The sequence below is a fragment of the Dasypus novemcinctus genome, chromosome 11, assembly GCF_030445035.2.
Source record: "Dasypus novemcinctus isolate mDasNov1 chromosome 11, mDasNov1.1.hap2, whole genome shotgun sequence".
Lineage (NCBI taxonomy): Eukaryota > Metazoa > Chordata > Mammalia > Cingulata > Dasypodidae > Dasypus > Dasypus novemcinctus.
In genome coordinates this window covers 74,870,529-74,897,215 of record NC_080683.1, presented here as the reverse complement: position 1 = coordinate 74,897,215, position 26,687 = coordinate 74,870,529, and the positions used below count along the sequence as shown (strand labels likewise).

General features: G+C 37.9%; 1 protein-coding gene across 1 annotated transcript in view; it reads left to right on the top strand.

Annotated features, from left to right (window-relative positions):
- The window catches only part of MCHR2 (melanin concentrating hormone receptor 2), a 69,678-nt gene that overhangs the window by 23,379 nt on the left and 19,612 nt on the right, over nucleotides 1–26,687 (top strand). The window contains exons 2-3 of the mRNA XM_071218608.1: nucleotides 18,250–18,346; nucleotides 21,192–21,399. Of these exons, the coding sequence (XP_071074709.1) occupies nucleotides 21,218–21,399 (182 nt within the window). The 5' untranslated portion in view covers nucleotides 18,250–18,346; nucleotides 21,192–21,217. The remainder of the gene's footprint in view (nucleotides 1–18,249; nucleotides 18,347–21,191; nucleotides 21,400–26,687) is intronic.

The window sequence follows — 26,687 nt, the reverse complement described above, 5'->3', positions numbered from 1 at the left end:
CTATCCAAGCTCCCAACAGCATATTTGGGGTTTCTGGTAAGGTATAGGTGCTCTCATGGTGGAAATAAAGAGTCATAGTCTTCTGTGTTGAGTTGGTTCAACAAGGAACCACTTGAATCTCCTACTGGACCTCTCAGGCAGCTTTTTCGCTGCACTGGGAGAGAGAGAAGTGAGGAAGGGAGAAAGGGGGAAGGTCAGATCCCTAAGTGTTTTATTTAACTGCAAAGATGATTCCTAGCTTGAAACATTGGTTCTTTTCTTTTTTTCTTTTTTTTTCTTTTTCTTTTTCTTTTTCTTTCTTTATTGTTATTTGTCGTTATTGCAAATATGACATTGTCTCCTGGTCTTTCCTCCCATTTTATCCCCCAAGGTCCTTTCTGATTTATTTAGTTTTTTTCTCTTTTTCTTTTTCTTGCATGTTTCCCCCCTTTTCTTTGCCCCCACTTTTGTCTTCTTTTTTTTTCCTTTTCTCTCTTTTTCTTCTTTTTTATTTTATTTACTTTCTTTGTATTTAATTTTAATATTACATTAAAAAATATGAGGTCCCCATATACCCCCCACCCCCCTCACCCCACTCCTCCACCAATAACAACAATCTCCTCCATCATCATGAGACATTCATTGCATTTGCTGAATACATCCTTGAGTACCTCTGCACCTCATGGTCAATGGTCCTCACCCTAGCCCACACTCTCCCAGGTTCCACCTAGTGGGCCATGGGAGGACATACAATGTCCGGTAACTGTCCCTGCAGCACCACCCAGGACAACTCCAACACCCAAAAATGCCCCCACATCACATCTCTTCCTCCCACTCCCTACCCTCAGCAGCCACCATGGACACTTTCTCCACACCAATGCCACATTTTCTTCGATTACTAATCACAATACTTCATGTATAGAATATCAGTAAGTCCACTCTAATCCATACTCTATTCCTCCATCCTGTGGACCTTAGAATGGTTGTGTCCACTCCACATCTATGTCGAGAGGGGGCTTAGATTCCACATGGATGCTGGATGCAATTCTCCTACTTCAGTTGCAGGCAAACTTGGCTCCCTGGTGTGGTGGTTGACCTTCTTCAACTCCATGTTAGCTGAGTGGGGTAAGTCCCATAACCCAGAGTGTAGGAGTTGCAAGTCTGTTGAGGCTCAGGGCCTGGCTATCACATGGTCAGTCCAGAGACTCAGGTCCCCTGGGTATATACTAAACCCCAGCACCAACTACAGATCCAGTAAAAGTAACAGGAGAGGCTTGTGAACAAAGATCACATCTGAGTTCAGCTCCATCACACAGAAACACAAACTCCAAAGTAGGGCCAACTGACATGGCACTGAACTCCATCTGCCATGACCATAGAACCTGTGGGTCTCTGTAGCCCTCCGAAGAACCAATACCCGGGGTTATAACTACTTTATCCATCTCTGGCACTCTGCTGAGGTGTGCATAAGGGCAACCCCTCTGATAACCTCCTGGCTCTTTTTAGAGACTCATAGCCATATAAACTCATTTGTCCTTTCCATTTTTCCCTTTTATTCAGGTAAAAAGCATTTTTAACTACTGGTATTATATGTAGATTGAGATATTCTGCTGGTCCAAGTTGACCCTTTTATTCAAGGTCATTTTCTAGTTACATCATCAGCTGGAACTTGGTAGTAATCCCTCAGCGCCAGGGAGGCTCGTCCCCGGGAGTCATTTCCCACGCTGGGGGGTGGGGGGGGGGAAGGCAACACATTTACATGCTGAGTTTGGCTTCGAGACTGGCCACATTTGAGCAACACAGAGGCTCTCAGGAGGTATCTCTTAGGCACCCTGCAGCTCGAAGCCTTGTTCTTACTTCAGGTGAACAGGCTCACAAGCATAGTCATTAGTATCAAGGGCTCATTGTTGGACCTTCCTTCTTTTTTGGTCTTGGCCGTTGCACTTGGGGGGTTGTTGCTCTTCCTTTAGGGACAGTGATAGAGCTCCCCTGGCTAGGAACTCAGCACTCCCTCAGTTTTTGTTTTTAATTGTATCCACTATGAAAATATACAAACATTTTTATGTACCCTGGATATATGCCCTGTAGAACTCCCTGCCAACCATGTGTCCCCTGTCAATAACATCCCACACCAGTATTCCTCTGCTGCCATTGTTGAACCTCTCTGTGATCCAAAACTTCCTGAAAAGTGAAGCCCAATATATTGCCAGGTTCCATTAATAGTAAAATGGAATATAGTGATGAGTTTAAAGGTTAGATATAGAATACATATTAATTTAGAAAAATTGAGGTAAAAATAAATTGGGGTATCAAAAAATTTAAAAATGCAAAAGCTTTATTTTTGATATTTTGCCTTCCATCACTACAATAAGTGTTGCCCTGTATGCAAATTGGCAAGGCAATAACTTCCATCTTTTCCTCAGTGTCTACGTCCTTTCTTATTCTTTCCTTTTTTCCCCTAATTATTAAGCTTATCTTCACAAAAGTTTTAGATCACAGTAATTCATATATACAACATACAGTACTCCCACATATCCAACGTAAAACCCCTTTCCCTTCCACAGCAACAATCTTTTTACATGTTCATACTATATTTACTGAAACTGATGTACAGATATTGAGACAATAGCTTTCAAACAAGGTAACATTTGGGTTTGCATTGTGGTTTATATTTTAGACTATACAATTTTCTAAATTTTTAGTTATCTTATGTTTTAAATTATGATTTGCATTTTAGTCTATCAGCCACTATACATTTTTGGTGTAATTTAACATGTCTTATATCCATTCTTGTGTAATTTTGTGGAACACTTCTATTGCCCACACAGTTACATTGATTCCATCTATTCAATATCTCTTTCCCCCTCCCCTCAGGGCCCAGTGACAGTCAATCTTCATTGCTTGAAGGGCCATGTTCAGAGATACTTGCAACAGTGTTGAGGGCTTGACATGCTCAACTGCCCTAATGCATTGGGAGCCACCATTTCTCTTGAGAGATACAATTCCCTCTATTTGAGAACATCAGTCCTCCCCAGGATGTGGGTATACCTTCACTCTCACTATATGGGTCTCTATCCAAAGATATAACCCACTATGGCAAAATAGCACTCACACACTCCCCAGGAGCCTTTCCTGCCTCAGATTATCCCCTTTAAGCATCTTAAACAGGTAACCTTCCTTATTATATTTTTGAAAAAGTTTTCTCAGCATTATACTCTCAGCCAAATACCTGACAATCTCCTATGTTCGTATGTTGCCCCACCCTCCCCCCAATTTCTTGGGCTATATTCCCCATCCTCCCATCCCTAGCCCCCCTCAAGCCCGCAAAGCCCCACCCAAAGGTAACCCTATGCCCCCATTTTATCCCTTCCTTGTACAAATACTTACCTCCAGCTTATCATAGAATTCACCCATGTAGATGTCAGCTTACATCCTTCCTCTACTCCCCAATTTCCTTTAAGCCTATCATCCACTCTCTAGCTCTCTGAGGCAGCTTGGTTTACTTATTTCATATCATTGAGGTCATGTAGTATTTGTCCTTCAATGCCTGGGTTGCTTCACTCAACATAAGGTTCTCAAGATTCACACATGTTATCACGTGTATTTGTAGTGTATTCGTTCTTAAAGCCGAGTAGTATTCCATTGTATGTATATACCCCATTTTATTTATCCATTCATCTGTTGATGGGCATTTGGGTTGATTCCAACTTTTGGCAATAGAAAACAATGCTGCTATGAACATTGGTGTGCATATATCGGTTTGTGTCCTTGTTTTCAGTTCTACTGTGTATATACCCAGCAGTGGAATTGCTGGGTCATATGGCAAACCTATGGCTAGTTTTTTGAGAAACCGCCAAACTGTCCTCCAGAATGGCCAGATCCTTCCGCATTCCCACCAGCAGTGGATGAGTGTTCCCATTCCTCCACATCCTCTCCAGCATTTGTAGTCTTCTGTTTTTTTCATAGCTGCCAATCTTATGGGAGTAAGATGGTATCTCATTGTAGTTTTGATTTGCTTTTCCCTGATAGCTAGAGATTTGGAGCATTTTTTCATGTGCTTTTTGGCCATTTGTATTTCTTCCTTGGAGAAGTGTCTGTTTAAATCTTTTTCCCATTTTTTTCAATGGGTTGTTTGTCTTTTTATTTTCGAGATACAGGAGTTCTTTATATATGCAGGTTATAAGTCTCCTATCAGATATATGGTTACCAAATATTTTCTCCCATTGTGTAGGCTCTCTTTTCACTTTCTTGACAAACTCCTTTGAGGTGCAGAAGGCTTTAATTTTGAGGACGTCCCATTTATCTATTTGTTCTTTTGCTGCTCGTGCCTTTGGTGTGAAGTTCATGAAGCCATTTCCTATTACAAGTTCCTGTAGATGCTTCCCTACATTGCTTTCCAAGGTATTTATGGTCTTGGCTCTTACATTGAGGTCTTTGATCCATCTTGAGTTGATTTTTGTATAAGGCATGAGTTGGTAATCCTCTTTCATTCATTTACATACGGATATCCAGTTCTCCAGGCACCATTTGTTGAAGAGGCCATTCTCTCCCAGTTGAGAGGGTTTGGTGGCTTTATTGAATATTATATGACTATATATATGAGGATCTATATCAGAACTCTCAGTTCGGTTCCATTGGTCTGTGTGTTTCTCCTTGTGCCAGTATGAGGCTGTGTTCACTACTGTAGTTTTGTAGTATGTTTTGAAGTCAGGTAGTGTGATTCCTCCAATTTCGTTATTCTTTTTCAATATGTCTTTCGCTATTCGAGGCCTCTTTCCTTTCCAAATAAATTTCATAGCTAGTTTTTCTAGTTCATTAAAGAATGCTGTGTTAATTTTTATTGGGATTGTCTTGAATGTGTAGATCAGTTTTGGTAGGATAGACATCTTAGTAACATTTAGTCTTCCTATCCATGAACAGGGAATATTCTTCCATTTATTTAGGTCTTCTTTGATTTCCTTGAACAGTGTTGTGTAGTTCTCTGTGTATAAGTTTTTACATCTTTAGTTAAACTTATTCCTAGGTATTTGATTTTTTTATTTACGATTGTAAATGCTATTTGTTTCTGCTCTTCAAGAAATACTAAAGGGTGTTCTGCAGGAACTTGCTCATTATTGGTGTACAGAAATGCTACTGATTTTTGCACATTGATCTTATAACCTGAGACTTTACTAAACTCATTTATGAGTTCTAGAAGCTTTGTTGTAACTTCTCAGGGTTTTCTATGTATAGGATCATTATCATCTGCAAATAATGAAATTTTGACTTCTTCCTTTCCAATTTGAATGCCTTTTATATCCGGTTCTTGCCTCAGTACTCAAGCAAGTACTTCTAAGACAATGTTAAATAGAAGAGGTGATAGTGGGCATCCTTGTCTTGTTCCTGATCTTAGAAGGAAAGATTTTAGGATTTCACCATTGTAAAGGATGTTGGCTGTGGGTTTTTCATATATACTCTTTATCATGTTCAGAAAATTTCCTTGTATTCCGATCTTTTGCAGTGTTTTTATCAAGAAAGGGTGCTGTATTTTGTCAAATGCTTTTTCTGCATCTATAGATATAATCATGTTGATTTTTTTCCTTCAATCTGTTTATATAGTGTATTACATTGATTGATATTCTTATGTTGAACCATCCTTGCATACCCAGAATGAATCCCACTTGGTCATGGTGTATAATTCGTTTAATGTGTTGTTGAATATGGTTAGCAAGTATTTTGTTGAGGATTTTTGCGTCTAGGTTCATTAGAGAAATTGGTCTGTAATTTTCCTTTCTTGTGGTGTCTTTGTTTGGCTTCGGTACTAGGGTAATGTTGGCATCATAGAATGAGTTAGGTAATGTTCCTTCTGTTTTGATTTTTTGGAAGAGTTTCAGCAGGATTGGTGTTAGTTCTTTCCGGAATGTTTTGTAGAATTCACCTGTGAAGCCGTATGGCCCGGGGCTCTTCTTAGTTGGGAGGTTTTTAATGACTGATTCTATCTCTTTACTTGTGATTGGTTTGTTGAGATCATCAATTTCTTCTTTCATCAATATAGGCTGCTTATGTGTTTCTAGGAATTTGTCCATTGCCTCTGAATTGTCATTTTCAAAGTATCCTCTTATGATAGTCTTTATTTCTGTGGGGTCAGTGGTGATAGCTCCTTTCTCATTTCTTATTTTGTGTATTTGCATCTTCTCTCTTTTTTTTTTTTTTTTTTTTTTGGTTAGTCTAGCTAAGGGTTTGTCAATTTTATTGATCTTCTCAAATAACCAGCTCTTGGTTTTGTTTATCTTTTCAAGTGCTTTCTTATTTTCTATTTCATTTAGTTCTGCTCTTATCTTTGTTCTTTCTTTCTTTCTTCTTCCTGTGGGGTTACTTTGTTGTTTTTTTACTAATTCCTCCAAATGTGCAGCTAGTTCTTCAATTTTTGCTCTTTCTTTTTTTATGGTGTATGAATTTATGGCTATAAGTTTTCCTCTCAGTACTGCTTTTGCTGCATCCCATAAGTTTTGGTATGTTGTGTTATCATTTTCACTAGTTTCAAGGTAGTTATTAATTTCTTTTGAGATTTCCTCCATGCCCACTCTTTTTCTAAGAGTGTGCTGTTTAATTTCCATATCTTGGTGTGAAATCTGGCCCTCTGGCCCTTGCAGATTTCCAGTTTCACACCACTGTGGTCAGAGATATTATTTTGTATGATTTTGATCTTTCTGAATTCATTGAGCCTTTCTCTGTGGCCTAGCATATGGTCTATCTTGGAGAATGATCCATGTGCACTTGAGAAAAATGTATATCCTGCTGTATTCGGGTGTAATGATCTGTATATGTCTATTAGATCCAGCTCCTCTAATATACTGTTCAAAGTTTTTGTTTCTTTATTGATTCTCTTTTGAGATGTTCTGTCCAAAGTTGATAGTGGTGTATTAAAGTCCCCCACTGTAACTGTAGAGGCATCTATTCTTTCACTTAGTTTTTCCAGTGTTTGCCTCACGTATTTGGAGGCGCCCTTGTTAGGTGCATAAATATTTATGATTGTTTGTTCTTCTTGAAAGATTATCCCTTTCACTAATATGTAGTATCTTTCTTTGTCTCTCACAATTGTTTCGCATTTAAAGTCTATTTTGTCTGATATTAATATAGCTACTCCTGCCTTTTTTTGGTTATTGTTTGCTTGTAAGATTGTTTTCCAGCCATTCACTTTCAACCTCCATGAATCCCTGGGTCTAAGATGTGTTTCCTGTAGACAGCATATAGATGTGTCATAATTCCTTATCCAGCCTTCCAGTCTGAATCTTTTGACAGATGAGTTTAATCCACTGACATTCAGTGTTATTACTTTCAAGGAATTATTTATGTGAGCCATATTTTGTTTGTTTTTTTCCTTCTCTTTTTGCCTTTTTTGTTGCTCTTACACTGTCCTCCAACTCTGCCTCTCCTGTTTTTTTTCTTTCTTCCTGCAGAACTCCCTTTAGTATTTCTTGAAGGCAGGGTTCTTGTTGGCATACTCTTTTAATTTCTGTTTATCTGTGAATATTTTGAACTCTCCATCATTTTTGAATGCTAGCTTAGCTGGGTAGAGTATTTTTTCTTTTTTTTAAAGATTTATTTATTCATTTCTCTCCCCTTCTGTTCTCTGTGTCTATTTGTTGTGTCTACTTTGTCCGCTTCTGTTGTTGTCAGCGGCATCTTTATGTTGTGTCATCTTGTTGTGTCAGCTCTCTGTGTGTGTGGCACCATTCCTGGGCAGCCTGCATTTTCTTTCACTCTGGGTGGCTCTCCTTAGAGGGTGCACTCCTTGCACGTGGGTCTCCCCTATACGGGGACACCCTTGCATGGCAGGGCACTCCTTGTATGCATCAGCACTGTGCATGAGCCAGCTCCACATGGGTCAAGGAGGCCCGGGGCTGGAAATTTTTTCTTTTAGTACTTTGACTATATCATACCACTGCCTTCTTGCCTCCATGGTTTAGATCAGAAATCAGCACTTAATCTTATGCAGTCTCCCTTGTGTGTGATGGTTCTCTTTTCTCTTGCTGCTTTTAGAATTTTCTCTTTGTCTTGACCATTGGGTAATTTGACAGGTATATGTCTTGGGGTTGGCCTGTTGGGATTAATGGTGTTTGGGGTGCATTGGGCTTCCTGGACATGTACATCCATCTCTCTCAGTAGATTTGGGAATTTTTCAGCCATTATTTCCTACAACACCCTTCTGTCCCCTTTCCCTTCTCTTCTCCTTCTGGGATGCCTATAATGCATATGTTTGTGCATTTTGCATTGTCATTCAGGTCCCTAAGTCCTAGCTGGATTTTTTCTATCTTTTTATTAATCAGTTCTACTATCTGTTTGATTGCAGATGTACTGTCTTCCACGTCGCTAATTCTCTCCTCTGCCTCTTCTAATCAGCTGCTATTTGCTGAGAGTGTATTTTTGATTTCTTGAACTGTGGTGTTCATCACCATCATATCTGTTATCTTTTTGCATATGTCTGCAATTTCCTCTCCAATGTTTTCTTCATATTATTAATCTCTTTACTTCATAAAGTTGGTCTCTAGTATATGTTTTGAGATCTTTAATTACTTTTCTGATGTTCTGTTCCCCTTCCTAGTTTTTAGTTTGTTCATTGGATAATTGGTTTGGTTTGCAGTTTTTTGTTGCTGTCTGGTCATCATTTCATGTTAACAGGTTTAATCAGTTCCTTAGCTTCTTAGCTTAGTTGTTGTTCGTGTGTAAGTGTTATGTCTTCTCTTTACCACTTTGTTCTTCTTACTCTATTTCCTTGTTATGGCTAAGTTTACTTGGAAGGAAAATATTAGGGCCAGGGAAAGCAAAATGAGTAAGAAAAGAAAATGCATAAAGTAGTATTGTTAATAAATGTTAACAGAGCAACAATGTGAGATCTGGGAGAATGGATATTAGACTCATGTAAGTTGTGTAGAGTTATAGCAGTAAGTAGAGTACCTATAATGAGACAGTCAACTGAATATGGGGAGGAATATAGGATGAATTAAAAGGTCAATGTTTTCATGAGAGAGAGAATGAGAAAAGAAAGACAATAATATCAAGAGTGGATAAAAGACAGAAAACAAAACAAAGGTATTAGCAATTAAAAGTGAGACAATTTGGGGGCCAAAGAAAGAGAGGTGGAATATAAGAGAAACAGTAGATGATGGAGGATAGAAAGATGTGGGTGATTGGAGGTAGTGTAGGTGGTCAAAATCAATACACACAGTAAAGAGGAAATGGAGGAGGAGGAAACACAGCAAGTGTGAAGCGCCCCCTGTAGTACCTATTATATAAAGAAAAGAAAAGAAAATAAGAAGAAAGAGAGAGAAAAGAAAGGAAAAAGAGAAGAGAAAAGGGGTGGGCAAAGAAAAAGGAGGGGGGAAGAAGCAAGAAAAAGAAAAAGAGAAAAAAAACTGAATAAATGAAAAATGACCTTGGAGGATAAAACAGGAGAAAAGACCAGGAAAGAATTCAATATTAGCAACCAAGAAAAAAATAAAAAAAAGAACCAATATTTTAAGCTAGGAATCCTCTTTGCAGTTAAATAATATACTTAGGGATCTGACCTTCCCCCTTTTTCCCTTCCTCACTTCTCTCTCTCCCAGGGCAGCAGGAAAGCTCCCTGAGAGGTCTGGTAGGAGAATCAAGTAGGTCCTTGTTGAACCAACTCAACACAGAAGACTATGGCTCTTTATTTTCAGCATGAGATCACCTACACCTCACCAGAAAACCCAAATATGCTACTGGAAGCTTGGATAGCACCTCCTACAGTCCCTCCCCCTTAGGTGAGTTAGGAGAGGTCTAATTGATTTTCTGCCTCCACCTTCTCCCAGACCAAGTTTCCTATCCCAGGACATTTAGGTAAATTGGGCTTTCTCAGCAGATTCACCTCTCCTTTCTTCTAGACTCTCCCCAAGACAGCTGGTATACTCCTCCAATTTAAAGGAGAGAGAGACAGAAAAAAACAAACAAACAAACAAAAAAAAACACCAACACTGAGGAAGGGGAGCAGAACATCAGAAAAGTAATTAAAGATCTCAAAACATATACTAGAGACCAACTTTATGAAGTAAAGAGATTAATAATATGAAGAAAACATTGGAGAGGAAATTGCAGACATATGCAAAAAGATAACAGATATGATGGTGATGAACACCACAGTTCAAGAAATCAAAAATACACTCTCAGCAAATAGCAGCTGATTAGAAGAGGCAGAGGAGAGAATTAGCGACGTGGAAGACAGTACATCTGCAATCAAACAGATAGTAGAACTGATTAATAAAAAGATAGAAAAAATCCAGCTAGGACTTAGGGACCTGAATGACAATGCAAAATGCACAAACATATGCATTATAGGCATCCCAGAAGGAGAAGAGAAGGGAAAGGGGACAGAAGGGTGTTGTAGGAAATAATGGCTGAAAAATTCCCAAATCTACTGAGAGAGATGGATGTACATGTCCAGGAAGCCCAATGCACCCCAAACACCATTAATCCCAACAGGCCAACCCCAAGACATATACCTGTCAAATTACCCAATGGTCAAGACAAAGAGAAAATTCTAAAAGCAGCAAGAGAAAAGAGAACCATCACACACAAGGGAGACTGCATAAGATTAAGTGCTGATTTCTGATCTAAACCATGGAGGCAAGAAGGCAGTGGTATGATATAGTCAAAGTACTAAAAGAAAAAATTTCCAGCCCCGGGCCTCCTTGACCCATGTGGAGCTGGCTCATGCACAGTGCTGATGCATACAAGGAGTGCCCTGCCATGCAAGGGTGTCCCCGTATAGGGGAGACCCACGTGCAAGGAGTGCACCCTCTAAGGAGAGCCACCCAGAGTGAAAGAAAATGCAGGCTGCCCAGGAATGGTGCCACACACACAGAGAGCTGACACAACAAGATGACACAACATAAAGATGCCGCTGACAACAACAGAAGCGGACAAAGTAGACACAACAAATAGACACAGAGAACAGAAGGGGAGAGAAATGAATAAATAAATCTTTAAAAAAAAGAAAAAATACTCTACCCAGCTAAGCTAGCATTCAAAAATGATGGAGAGTTCAAAATATTCACAGATAAACAGAAATTAAAAGAGTATGCCAACAAGAACCCTGCCTTCAAGAAATACTAAAGGGAGTTCTGCAGGAAGAAAGAAAAAAAACAGGAGAGGCAGAGTTGGAGGACAGTGTAAGAGCAACAAAAAAGGCAAAAAGAGAAGGAAAAAAACAAACAAAATATGGCTCACATAAATAATTCCTTGAAAGTAATAACACTGAATGTCAGTGGATTAAACTCATCTGTCAAAAGATTCAGACTGGAAGGCTGGATAAGGAATTATGACACATCTATATGCTGTCTACAGGAAACACATCTTAGACCCAGGGATTCATGGAGGTTGAAAGTGAATGGCTGGAAAACAATCTTACAAGCAAACAATAACCAAAAAAAGGCAGGAGTAGCTATATTAATATCAGACAAAATAGACTTTAAATGCGAAACAATTGTGAGAGACAAAGAAAGATACTACATATTAGTGAAAGGGATAATCTTTCAAGAAGAACAAACAATCATAAATATTTATGCACCTAACAAGGGCGCCTCCAAATACGTGAGGCAAACACTGGAAAAACTAAGTGAAAGAATAGATGCCTCTACAGTTACAGTGGGGGACTTTAATACACCACTATCAACTTTGGACAGAACATCTCAAAAGAGAATCAATAAAGAAACAAAAACTTTGAACAGTATATTAGAGGAGCTGGATCTAATAGACATATACAGATCATTACACCCGAATACAGCAGGATATACATTTTTCTCAAGTGCACATGGATCATTCTCCAAGATAGACCATATGCTAGGCCACAGAGAAAGGCTCAATGAATTCAGAAAGATCAAAATCATACAAAATAATATCTCTGACCACAGTGGCGTGAAACTGGAAATCTGCAAGGGCCAGAGGGCCAGATTTCACACCAAGATATGGAAATTAAACAGCACACTCTTAGAAAAAGAGTGGGCATGGAGGAAATCTCAAAAGAAATTAATAACTACCTTGAAACTAGTGAAAATGATAACACAACATACCAAAACTTATGGGATGCAGCAAAAGCAGTACTGAGAGGAAAACTTATAGCCATAAATTCATACACCATAAAAAAAGAAAGAGCAAAAATTGAAGAACTAGCTGCACATTTGGAGGAATTAGTAAAAAAACAACAAAGTAACCCCACAGGAAGAAGAAAGAAAGAAAGAACAAAGATAAGAGCAGAACTAAATGAAATAGAAAATAAGAAAGCACTTGAAAAGATAAACAAAACCAAGAGCTGGTTATTTGAGAAGATCAATAAAATTGACAAACCCTTAGCTAGACTAACCAAAAAAAAAAAGAGAGAAGATGCAAATACACAAAATAAGAAATGAGAAAGGAGCTATCACCACTGACCCCACAGAAATAAAGACTATCATAAGAGGATACTTTGAAAATGACAATTCAGAGGCAATGGACAAATTCCTAGAAACACATAAGCAGCCTATATTGATGAAAGAAGAAATTGATGATCTCAACAAACCAATCACAAGTAAAGAGATAGAATCAGTCATTAAAAACCTCCCAACTAAGAAGAGCCCCGGGCCATACGGCTTCACAGGTGAATTCTACAAAACATTCCGGAAAGAACTAACACCAATCCTGCTGAAACTCTTCCAAAAAATCAAAACAGAAGGAACATTACCTAACTCATTCTATGATGCCAACATTACCCTAGTACCGAAGCCAAACAAAGACACCACAAGAAAGGAAAATTACAGACCAATTTCTCTAATGAACCTAGACGCAAAAATCCTCAACAAAATACTTGCTAACCATATTCAACAACACATTAAACGAATTATACACCATGACCAAGTGGGATTCATTCTGGGTATGCAAGGATGGTTCAACATAAGAATATCAATCAATGTAATACACTATATAAACAGATTGAAGGAAAAAAATCAACATGATTATATCTATAGATGCAGAAAAAGCATTTGACAAAATACAGCACCCTTTCTTGATAAAAACACTGCAAAAGATCGGAATACAAGGAAATTTTCTGAACATGATAAAGAGTATATATGAAAAACCCACAGCCAACATCCTTTACAATGGTGAAATCCTAAAATCTTTCCTTCTAAGATCAGGAACAAGACAAGGATGCCCACTATCACCTCTTCTATTTAACATTGTCTTAGAAGTACTTGCTTGAGTACTGAGGCAAGAACCGGATATAAAAGGCATTCAAATTGGAAAGGAAGAAGTCAAAATTTCATTATTTGCAGATGATAATGATCCTATACATAGAAAACCCTGAGAAGTTACAACAAAGCTTCTAGAACTCATAAATGAGTTTAGTAAAGTCTCAGGTTATAAGATCAATGTGCAAAAATCAGTAGCATTTCTGTACACCAATAATGAGCAAGTTCCTGCAGAACACCCTTTAGTATTTCTTGAAGAGCAGAAACAAATAGCATTTACAATCGTAAATAAAAAAATCAAATACCTAGGAATAAGTTTAACTAAAGATGTAAAAACTTATACACAGAGAACTACACAACACTGTTCAAGGAAATCAAAGAAGACCTAAATAAATGGAAGAATATTCCCTGTTCATGGATAGGAAGACTAAATGTTACTAAGATGTCTATCCTACCAAAACTGATCTACACATTCAAGACAATCCCAATAAAAATTAACACAGCATTCTTTAATGAACTAGAAAAACTAGCTATGAAATTTATTTGGAAAGGAAAGAGGCCTCGAATAGCGAAAGACATATTGAAAAAGAATAACGAAATTGGAGGAATCACACTACCTGACTTCAAAACATACTACAAAACTACAGTAGTGAACACAGCCTCATACTGGCACAAGGAGAAACACACAGACCAATGGAACCGAACTGAGAGTTCTGATATAGATCCTCATATATATAGTCATATAATATTCAATAAAGCCACCAAACCCTCTCAACTGGGAGAGAATGGCCTCTTCAACAAATGGTGCCTGGAGAACTGGATATCCGTATGTAAATGAATGAAAGAGGATTACCAACTCATGCCTTATACAAAAATCAACTCAAGATGGATCAAAGACCTCAATGTAAGAGCCAAGACCATAAATACCTTGGAAAGCAATGTAGGGAAGCATCTACAGGAACTTGTAATAGGAAATGGCTTCATGAACTTCACACCAAAGGCACGAGCAGCAAAAGAACAAATAGATAAATGGGACTTCCTCAAAATTAAAGCCTTCTGCACCTCAAAGGAGTTTGTCAAGAAAGTGAAAAGAGAGCCTACACAATGGGAGAAAATATTTGGTAACCATATATCTGATAGGAGACTTATAACCTGCATATATAAAGAACTCCTGTATCTCGAAAATAAAAAGACAAACAACCCATTGAAAAAAATGGGAAAAAGATTTAAACAGACACTTCTCCAAGGAAGAAATACAAATGGCCAAAAAGCACATGAAAAAATGCTCCAAATCTCTAGCTATCAGGGAAAAGCAAATCAAAACTACAATGAGATACCATCTTACTCCCATAAGATTGGCAGCTATGAAAAAAACAGAAGACTACAAATGCTGGAGAGGATGTGGAGGAATGGGAACACTCATCCACTGCTGGTGGGAATGCGGAAGGATCTGGCCATTCTGGAGGACAGTTTGGCGGTTTCTCAAAAAACTAGCCATAGGTTTGCCATATGACCCAGCAATTCCACTGCTGGGTATATACACAGTAGAACTGAAAACAAGGACACAAACCGATATATGCACACCAATGTTCATAGCAGCATTGTTTTCTATTGCCAAAAGTTGGAATCAACCCAAATGCCCATCAACAGATGAATGGATAAATAAAATGGGGTATATACATACAATGGAATACTACTCGGCTTTAAGAACGAATACACTACAAATACACGTGATAACATGTGTGAATCTTGAGAACCTTATGTTGAGTGAAGCAACCCAGGCATTGAAGGACAAATACTACATGACCTCAATGATATGAAATAAGTAAACCAAGCTGCCTCAGAGAGCTAGAGAGTGGATGATAGGCTTAAAGGAAATTGGGGAGTAGAGGAAGGATGTAAGCTGACATCTACATGGGTGAATTCTATGATAAGCTGGAGGTAAGTATTTGTACAAGGAAGGGATAAAATGGGGGCATAGGGTTACCTTTGGGTGGGGCTTTGCGGGCTTGAGGGGGGCTAGGGATGGGAGGATGGGGAATATAGCCCAAGAAATTGGGGGGAGGGTGGGGCAACATACGAACATAGGAGATTGTCAGGTATTTGGCTGAGAGTATAATGCTGAGAAAACTTTTTCAAAAATATAATAAGGAAGGTTACTTGTTTAAGATGCTTAAAGGGGATAATCTGAGGCAGGAAAGGCTCCTGGGGAGTGTGTGAGTGCTATTTTGCCATAGTGGGTTATATCTTTGGATAGAGACCCATATAGTGAGAGTGAAGGTATACCCACATCCTGGGGAGGACTGATGTTCTCAAATAGAGGGAATTGTATCTCTCAAGAGAAATGGTGGCTCCCAATGCATTAGGGCAGTTGAGCATGTCAAGCCCTCAACACTGTTGCAAGTATCTCTGAACATGGCCCTTCAAGCAATGAAGATTGACTGTCACTGGGCCCTGAGGGGAGGGGGAAAGAGATATTGAATAGATGGAATCAATGTAACTGTGTGGGCAATAGAAGTGTTCCACAAAATTACACAAGAATGGATATAAGACATGTTAAATTACACCAAAAATGTATAGTGGCTGATAGACTAAAATGCAAATCATAATTTAAAACATAAGATAACTAAAAATTTAGAAAATTGTATAGTCTAAAATATAAACCACAATGCAAACCCAAATGTTACCTTGTTTGAAAGCTATTGTCTCAATATCTGTACATCAGTTTCAGTAAATATAGTATGAACATGTAAAAAGATTGTTGCTGTGGAAGGGAAAGGGGTTTTACGTTGGATATGTGGGAGTACTGTATGTTGTATATATGAATTACTGTGATCTAAAACTTTTGTGAAGATAAGCTTAATAATTAGGGGAAAAAAGGAAAGAATAAGAAAGGACGTAGACACTGAGGAAAAGATGGAAGTTATTGCCTTGCCAATTTGCATACAGGGCAACACTTATTGTAGTGATGGAAGGCAAAATATCAAAAATAAAGCTTTTGCATTTTTAAATTTTTTGATACCCCAATTTATTTTTACCTCAATTTTTCTAAATTAATATGTATTCTATATCTAACCTTTAAACTCATCACTATATTCCATTTTACTATTAATGGAACCTGGCAATATATTGGGCTTCACTTTTCAGGAAGTTTTGGATCACAGAGAGGTTCAACAATGGCAGCAGAGGAATACTGGTGTGGGATGTTATTGACAGGGGACACATGGTTGGCAGGGAGTTCTACAGGGCATATATCCAGGGTACATAAAAATGTTTGTATATTTTCATAGTGGATACAATTAAAAACAAAAACTGAGGGAGTGCTGAGTTCCTAGCCAGGGGAGCTCTATCACTGTCCCTAAAGGAAGAGCAACAACCCCCCAAGTGCAACGGCCAAGACCAAAAAAGAAGGAAGGTCCAACAATGAGCCCTTGATACTAATGACTATGCTTGTGAGCCTGTTCACCTGAAGTAAGAACAAGGCTTCGAGCTGCAGGGTGCCTAAGAGATACCTCCTGAGAGCCTCTGTGTTGCTCAAATGTGGCCAGTCTCGAAGCCAAACTCAGCATGTAAATGTGTTGCCTTCCCCCCCCCACCCCCCAGCGTGGGAAATGACTCCCGGGGACGAGCCTCCCTGGCGCTGAGGGATTACTACCAAGTTCCAGCTGATGATGTAACTAGAAAATGACCTTGAATAAAAGGGTCAACTTGGACCAGCAGAATATCTCAATCTACATATAATACCAGTAGTTAAAAATGCTTTTTACCTGAATAAAAGGGAAAAATGGAAAGGACAAATGAGTTTATATGGCTATGAGTCTCTAAAAAGAGCCAGGAGGTTATCAGAGGGGTTGCCCTTATGCACACCTCAGCAGAGTGCCAGAGATGGATAAAGTAGTTATAACCCCGGGTATTGGTTCTTCGGAGGGCTACAGAGACCCACAGGTTCTATGGTCATGGCAGATGGAGTTCAGTGCCATGTCAGTTGGCCCTACTTTGGAGTTTGTGTTTCTGTGTGATGGAGCTGAACTCAGATGTGATCTTTGTTCACAAGCCTCTCCTGTTACTTTTACTGGATCTGTAGTTGGTGCTGGGGTTTAGTATATACCCAGGGGACCTGAGTCTCTGGACTGACCATGTGATAGCCAGGCCCTGAGCCTCAACAGACTTGCAACTCCTACACTCTGGGTTATGGGACTTACCCCACTCAGCTAACATGGAGTTGAAGAAGGTCAACCACCACACCAGGGAGCCAAGTTTGCCTGCAACTGAAGTAGGAGAATTGCATCCAGCATCCATGTGGAATCTAAGCCCCCTCTCGACATAGATGTGGAGTGGACACAACCATTCTAAGGTCCACAGGATGGAGGAATAGAGTATGGATTAGAGTGGACTTACTGATATTCTATACATGAAGTATTGTGATTAGTAATCGAAGAAAATGTGGCATTGGTGTGGAGAAAGTGTCCATGGTGGCTGCTGAGGGTAGGGAGTGGGAGGAAGAGATGTGATGTGGGGGCATTTTTGGGTGTTGGAGTTGTCCTGGGTGGTGCTGCAGGGACAGTTACCGGACATTGTATGTCCTCCCATGGCCCACTGGGTGGACTGTGGGAGAGTGTGGGCTATAGTGTGGACCATTGACCATGAGGTGCAGCGGTGTTCAGAGATGTATTCACCAAGTGCAATGAATGTCTCATGATGATGGAGGAGGTTGTTATGGTGGGAGGAGTGGGGTGAGGGGAGTGGGGGTTATATGGGGACCTCATATTTTTTTAATATAACATTAAAAAAATTAAAAAAGACCAAAAAAAAAAAAATACTTCCATTTGCCTTTTCTTCTAATTCCAGGGGATTTTCAGTGTGCAGTTTTGACACTGAAAAAGACCAGTGGCCGCCAAGGTACCAGGGGTTTTACTCTGTCCGTTTTTAGTGGTATCAGTAAAGGTTATAGGTTAAACATTGCAGTTTACTTTCAGAGTTCTTTCCATACATAGCATTATTTTAGAGATTTCTTCCTTTTCTACTCTGAATCTCTCATGTTCCTCAGAGGACCTGAGAGCTGAGTGACAAATCAAGAAACACAGAGAGATAGAAGGATAAGACTGAAGAGCTTGGGTCTGTAGACTAGAAGCTGTCTATAACAGGTAAGCCCTCTGAGTTTGCAATTGTTTTGTTAAATATTAACAAAATGAACATGTAGCCAAACAGTTTATACTCCCAAATCTTACATATGAGATTAACAGTCTTAAAAACACACTTATTAGTGTACATGTAAGATAAAACTTGGGGAGCCCAATTCCTGCAGATTTGGAGAATTGATACAGAAATACACAATGATTTGGGAGATAATAGTTACTGCTATACATAATTCACTGGGAAAAGCTTATCTATGTCTTAAATAGAAACCATCATTTCCAAAAATGCATGTATCCCCCAAACCTATTAATTTGAATATTAAAATCCATATTTCCTTTTTAAGCTCACAGAAATGCTTAAAACCCATTTGTCAAAAGGTTAATTTCCATGTCTTTAATTATAATTCTTAAACACTGGATTTTTATGTGTTCCTCAAAGTCTCTCCTAAACACTAGTTTTCAATGATGCTAAATAGCAAGATGAAAATGAAAATCAATCATCTTGGCTTTTTTGAATAGCCACATTTGGTGTTTTCAAAACAACTTGACATGATTGACTGTGAATATGTTTCTCCATATGAAACCCTTCCATGAGTTCCCCCAATCAGTCGCGTACAGCTGTTTTGCCTGAAAACGCCTCTTTTACTAAATTTCACATACGTTTTGGCATCAGTTTTCAGCATAACAGAAACATAATCAAAGTCAATATTTATATTAGCTGATTTTTGAAGTTTAAAATAACTAAAGAGAAAAGTAAAAGAACAGAGTCAGAGTAAGAAAATTTAAAAGAAGATAATTACAGTATTAAAGAATACACAACAGGGGTTTAGATTATTGCCTTGAAACTGTATGGTCTGCTGTTAGACCAGTTTTTTAAAAATATTTTTACTGTAAATATAACCTTCAAAATCATGCATAAAATACTGACCATCAAGGGCAAAAAAATTTAAAAATCACCTCTTGGTCCCCGATGAATCCTTTACCAATCACAACCTGCCTTCAGAGCTAACCATTATTTTGACTTTTGTATTAATCTTTATATATTTCTTTAAACATTTACTATCTTTACATGTATCCCTAATAACAGAGACTAGTTTTAAAATTCTGTATAAATGGAGTTATACTAAATGAGCTCCTGCTTTTTGTCCAACGTTAGTTATTAGATTCATCCAAGTATTGTGTGAACAGTGGGCATTTTGATTGTTTATGGTTTAAGGTATTTAAAATCAATATTTCTGTGAACATTCTGGAACACTTTTCCTGATGTACATAAACAGGTATAGCTCTAGGTATATCCCACCTGGGGGGTTTCAAAGTCATATGATAATATGTAATTAAAAATAATGCCTCAGTGTTTTTCACAGTAGTGTATCAATTTATTTTCCCACTAGGGTGGGAGTTTCTGTGTTTCCACATCCTTACCAACATTTGGAACTTTCAGACTTGAAGATTTTTACCAATCTGCTGTATATAATCAGATATATATAATCTGATAAGTAGTAGAGGTGTCCTATTGTGATTTTAATTTATCTTCTCTTACCACCAAAAATTTCAATATTTTTGAAGATGTTTATTGACCTTTTAGATACCTGTTTTGTAAATGCCTATTAAAGACTCTTGCCATTTTTTTCTGTTTCATTGTCTTTTCTATTGGCTTCTGTAGATTTTTAAATATATTCTGAACAAGAGCCTTGTGTTATGTTTTAGAAATATCTCTTCCATTCTGAGGCTTGTCTTTTCTCTTTCTTAATGATGTCCTTTGATGAACATGGTTTTCAATACTGTCCTAAACCCCTATTTTTTTTGCATCTTGTTTAAAAAGTCCTTTTTACCCCAAGATCATAAAGATACTTGTCTATATTCTCTCCTAAAAGCTAGGCAGTTTTGCCTTTTAGATGTAATTTTTAACCCTCCTAAATTAACTTTTCTGCTTGTGGGTATTTTGAATCCTTCTAGCTGTCATATCTATCTAGATATCCTCCTATCTAGCTATCTTTTTTCCAACCAAATTATTTTATTTGCTATTGTTAGCCCTTTATATTTTAATTAAATTTCAGAAATAACTTGTCACCCTGTTTCACAAAAGCTGTTGGGATTTTTGTTGTGTTGAATCTATAAATTGATTTGGGAAGAAATGACATCCATAGAAAAATAAATGTTCTAATCCATTAACATGGTATTTTTCTCCATTTACTTGGGTTTTCTTTATCTCTGTCAATAAAGTTCTATAATTTTCTGCAGGTATCTTACGTACTTTTGTTAGATTTTTTTTCTAGATTTTTTATTTTTTGTTTATTTCTATAACACTTTTCCCTTTCCCCAGTTGTTCTTGTTGAACTTAGTTTTCCTCATCCTTCAAGATAGGTCAGGAATAATCTTGAAGCCTTATCCCATTCCATTCCTAAACAATCAGAGTTAGATGTTTCCAGTGCTCTTCAGTAGCAGATATAGAGGATATATTTAACAGCCAATACCATGGGAGTATTAGCCAACAAGAATGGATACACAAGCCAATAAAAACACATGCCAAAAGTACACAGCTGGTACTGATGTGTGCTGGGTGACTGTCAGCTATGCTCAAAGCATACACAATGATAAAATGTACATACTACATGATTCTTCTCATATGTTTTGTAATCTGTTTACGTATCTCCTCTAGTACTCTGTGAAATCCTTACAAATAGAGGCCAACCATATTCATCCTTAAATTTCATGCTGCATGTTTCTTGGTACAAATTAGGCCCCAAAAAATGTTTTTTAATGAAGTAAAGGAAAGCTTTTTTTGAGAGTATGCCTTTGAAAGTAAACTGCTTTTACTACCATATTCATTAAATAAATCACTATTACTTCAAAGCTTTAACCGCTGGAAGTTCATGAACAATGAGTTCACTTCACTCATCTTGTTGGAACACCTCAGCTGAAACTTTGAACAAATCCTTGAACAAAGAGTCTGCTTATCAAATACCCAGCCTCGTGGATACAGTCATCCTCCCTTCCATGCTTGGGATTATCTGTTCAACAGGGCTTGTTGGCAACATCCTCACTGTAGTCACTATAATAAGGTAAGGGCTTTTTCTTTTGTTCCATAATTTAGGGAGCCACATTCTGTACTCCCTAAATGGATTCTTTTCCCCTGTACTGTTTAGTTTAAAGAAATCAGGTTTTGATAACGAAGATTTTGTAGTTACTTTTATTGTATATGAAGTGAAATCCAACTGGCAGATTTCAGATTGGTAAAACTTAGGCCAATGCTTACTGCTGGGTCAGTGAATTTTTAGAGCAATGATTCCTAGCTGCATATTATAATCTCCTGAGGACTTTTAAATATCCTAATGTACAGTTGCACCCCGGACCAATTAACTCAGGACCTCTGGGAGTGGACTCCAGGCAGGTGTTGAAAACTGCAATGAAACCATATTCTTTTCTGGCAATAAGAGTTTTCCCAGGAAGCTGGCTTATTTTGGCGATGAAAGAGACTCTTTATCACTCACATGGTCAGACAGCTTCTGCCTGATGATAAGGAGATGCATGGGCTCTTAGACAGTGGCTCTTCCCCTCAAAAAAGACCATCCCCTTATAGGCCACGCAGAGAGACAGCTGCTGCCCAGTACATCCTGCCTTCGCTCCACGTCCCCCTTCTCCCTCAGGTAAGTTCCTCTGTTCTCTCAAACCCAGAATATAGTGTTTAGCCTGGAGAATAAGAACAGATGACATTTTCCCATGGATTTGGCAAAATGGACTTAGAATTAGTGCAGGGGCTCCATTGCTACTTGATGTCATTGCTATCTTGATTATTTTTACATGTAAGCTTTACTGGCCTTTAATCAATACAAGACATTCCCATTTTTTGTCCTATACTTCAATCATACTTATAACCACCATTTTAAAAATGTTTTCCATATTTATATTTTATAAAAGATATTATTCTCGAGTACTATCTAATAGTGTTTTGTAGTATTAGCACATAATTACAGCAAACATTTGTGGAACCCATTACATTTACAACCTTACTTGTAAAGTCACTTACACCTCAAAACAGAAGTTCTGTTATTATCCCTATTTGAAGAAAAAGAGTCAGGAAAGTAACTCATCCAGCATCACCCAGCTAGTAAGTGGTAGTCCCAGCACTTGAATGCAGGTCCTGGGATTCCAAATTCCAGGCTATTTCCTTCAAACAAAGAAATGATGAAAATTAGAAAGGTAGTAAGTGGATTCACCATGTAGTTAGAAGAGTCCTCCCAAGGCCAAGTGGGAGCAAGAGTAGTTCTCAGGGTGTTGCTGGTGGCTAGCAGTTACTGTCATTGTTGCTTGGAAAGCTCATAAGGTGGTCCCTGTCCCCCAGTGGCTGCTCATTAGCAGTCCCTTTACAAAATTCATTATCACTCTCTCAGGTAAGTGTATCTACAGGTAAATGCAGAGGGCCAAAGCTCTTATTGTTTTTACACCATTCATAATTGAAAAATATTTTCACAATATTTTCACAAAAAATTATGGATTCTATTTTTAATGAATTCAAGTTGTTTCTTAATATGTCCAGGAAAATGGTTTATGAATCTACAGCCTTTTAAACAAAATAATTAAAAACAGTGTTGGGGAAAAATAATGTCAACTCAATATGTATAATTAAATACCCATTGCATATCCATCACGGTCCTATGTCCTAGGGATTATGAAAATACTAAAGAAATATTATGGCATTGTCTGCCTCCAAAAAGCTTATAGTCTATTAAAGAAGATAAGATTTAAACATGGGAAATAAGTAGAAAAATAATACAAGTCATTAAAAACAACCAAAAGGAAAACAAGAGTAGGTTCGAATAGTAAGTCCCAGGAAAGGAAATGGACATGATCAAAGATTCCTGAGAAGACTCAAGGAGACAGGAGTGCTAAGTAAAAAGGTAAGAACCTGAGAAAAGGGGAACTGGCTTTCTGAGATGGTGCAGCCACAAATGTAGGGAGAAACCATGGCATATATAAGAGATGTTAGATCAGCTCACTAGCCCTGAAGGCATGTTTTATGGGGCACTGGAAACCAGCCAGTCCTTAGGGCAGTTTCAACCTCATCCATGTTTGTCTGGTGCACCTGCCTACTTTTCCTTCTATGGAGACACAGTTGGAAAAAAGGGAAGGAATGTGGAATATGAACTCTCCTAAAAGTCAATGCTGAGCTAATAATGCAAGGAAACAGATTCTCAACATAGAGTTAATAGTCACTTAGGTGGACAAAGAAAACCCGAGGCATTATACTAATTTGTTTGCAATGATTGTAAAATATCTATCATTTTTTCGTATCATTACCATTTTAGAGTTATGTGAGAAAATAGATAAAAGAACATTAATGGACTCTTTAAAATGAATATTTTAACCTTTCAAAAATCATTTGGAAACAACTTAATTTTAACTTTTTATTGCTAGGCACTTTATTTTGCAAGCAAATCTCCAAAAATTTTGAGGTAATTTTTATTTATGTTTTTATTTTGCCTTCCCATGATTTTTTGTTACCTTCTTAATAGATGGGTGGCACAATTAAAATAATCAAAACTACACTAAAACAAGGGAAAATAGATACTGTTCAAATAAGATTTCATGAATTTTTCATCTATGGTAAGACTTTTGTATCAGAAGAGGATTAATAGAACCATAAGTAAGATCAATAGTCAATAGAACTAAGACAGTAAGATCATTAGTGATGTGAGTGAACTAATTGATGAATTTGCTCAATGAAGACCAGAAACATGTAAAAAATTTAAATTTAGGAAGTAGAGCATCAAGAATAAGCTGTTCAGTGTGACACTTTTAAAAATCAAGAAGCGATTGGGTATTTAGAAGGCGACTAAAAAGAAGTAAGGCCAAATCATTACTAGTCTGCCATACCTTTGAGAGACACAAATGGGCCCTGGGGAAATACTTCGATAAAGGAGGTAAAGGAGATGACATTTTTTCTTCATAGGTCCCCACCTCCATGTCCTGAAGACATCCTTCTCCTGTCTACTGAGGGGCCTCTTCAAATGGACAGAGACTCTCTAAGGAATGTCTTATCCTCTGATAAATAAAAAGTTCCCTTTCTGTCATTCCCTGCCCTCATCTCCCTGTCATAATTTGCACTAAGTTACAAATTATGAAAACACCCTACTTTTTAACCCTCCCAATGGCATCAACATCTTCTGCAGAGATTACAAGAGGGACAGTGTGAATATTGTCTAATGGTGGGGTTCCAGTTGCTGAGACAGACAGAGAGGGGAGATGCTTTAGAGCAGAGGTCTCTTCCTTTTTCTCACCTAGCTTAAATCATAACTAGTAATCTCTCTCTCTCTTGTTCCCAGAGTGTCAGTCATACACAGGCTCTTGTTGGGGTTGAGTCAGCTCTACATTTCAGATACTAGAGCACCACACAGCCACATCTGTTCTAATTCACTGGAATGCAGATGGGAGGATCTCACTGCTGTGGTCCAGCGGGCCATTGCACAAAGTGAAGTTTGGACTCTAACGGGGTTGAACAACTTGTCCAAGGATGCAATAAGTGAAAGCACTTAAATGAAAACAGAATCCCCAGTTGCGTTCACTTTCCCTTATATCATACTATGTATTTAGACAAGGGTTGAACAAATATGTTACTCCACTCTAAACTCTCCCACTCTTGCTGGGCATCTCTAATCACACAAATCTCTTTTCTAGTACCTGTGTGAGACTTCAGAATTCTGCAACACTGAGCTTCAGGAAATCACTACTAAACTGTTGGAGTTGGCTCACAAAAGTTAAATGCCAAACAGGAATTGTTGTGGCAACCCAGAGTTAACCAAATTAACAAGAGCACTGCTACATTCTTTCACTGTCTCCACCTCTACCCCTCCAACCCCATCCATGCCCCAAACTGGAGTGACCAAGAGTGAAGGTGGTTTTACAAATCCCATGAGTCCAGGCTGCCTGGTGGGAGCTGTCATCACAGTGGGAGCTGACTTTTGGGAGCCAGTACCATGGACTGAGTGCTGCAGGAGGAAGCCAGGGACATAGAATGCAGCCACAGCCTGAGATACCAACAGCAGTGATGGGAATAGAAATAGTCTGGCTTCAAGCCTGGGGAAGGGTGGGAAATGGATTTTAGATCAAGCTGGCAAATGAATGGCTCAACAGCCTGGATGTGTGGCTTTATGTTTTATTAGTTTTATTTAATTAATTTTTTTTCTGATTGCAAAAGGTAAACATGTTTTTAATAGAAAATTTTTAATAGAAAAATACAAAGGAATAAAGTAAAGATCAGTCATACTACTATTAATAGCAAATAGATGATCACTATGAAACCTTGACATATTACTCCTGCATAATTGTTTTCATATAATAAACTTTATTTTTAAAGATGTTTTAGATTACAGAAAAGTTACATGAAAAGTATAGGGGTTCCCCATATACCCCACCCTCTCCCCCCTCACATTTCCCCCTATTAATAACATCTTACATTGGTGTGTTACATTTTTTACAATTGATGAACAAATATTGAAGCATTGCTACTAACCAAGGTCTATAGTTTACCTTATGGTTTACACTTTGCTCCACACAATATTATAAGTTTTGACAAAATGTCTAATGGCCTGTATTCATCTTTGCAATATCATGCAGAACAATTTCAATGTCCTAAAAATGCCCTATGTTTCACCTATTCTTCCCTCCCCATCCCCCCAGAACCTCTGATAACCACTATCTTTATATTTTAAAGCAAATGTTTAAACAAATTTGGAATCATGCTATATACATGGTCAATATTCTTTATTTTGCTTAATACTGTATTTTTCCCATTTGATAGATATTTTTCCAAACTATGATTTGTAACAACTATATCATATGTTGCATGGTACTCTGGACTATCATAGTTTATTTGACCATTCCTCAAATTATTGAGCTTTAGACATAGCCATGATAACCATATGGAAACGTGTTAGCCAGAATCATCACTAATCTACATTTTTTATTTAAAGTGTTTGGGTTATGAGAAATCTAATGAAGTCTAGCAACAAGAAATCTGAACATAAATTAGACCTAAACATGAATGCAAGTTGTAGAGTTAGAAATTATATACTTTCTATTTAATTTATATATTGTCACTTTATGTTAAAAAAAGCAATAATAAATACAGTGTGTTTTCACTGCCCTAGGACCTATGCCCAAATAAATACACTGTTTGCTTCAGTATTCTCTTTGTAGTATACAGAATATCTATTGTCTAGAAACACTTTATTTCTTTTTAATTGCCAGTTAACATCATGAATTATCCTCAACAATGGAATTACCATAATTCATTATCAGTAAATGATGGGTGTCTGTCTAGGAGAGAGCAAAGGCCACAGATCTAATCACT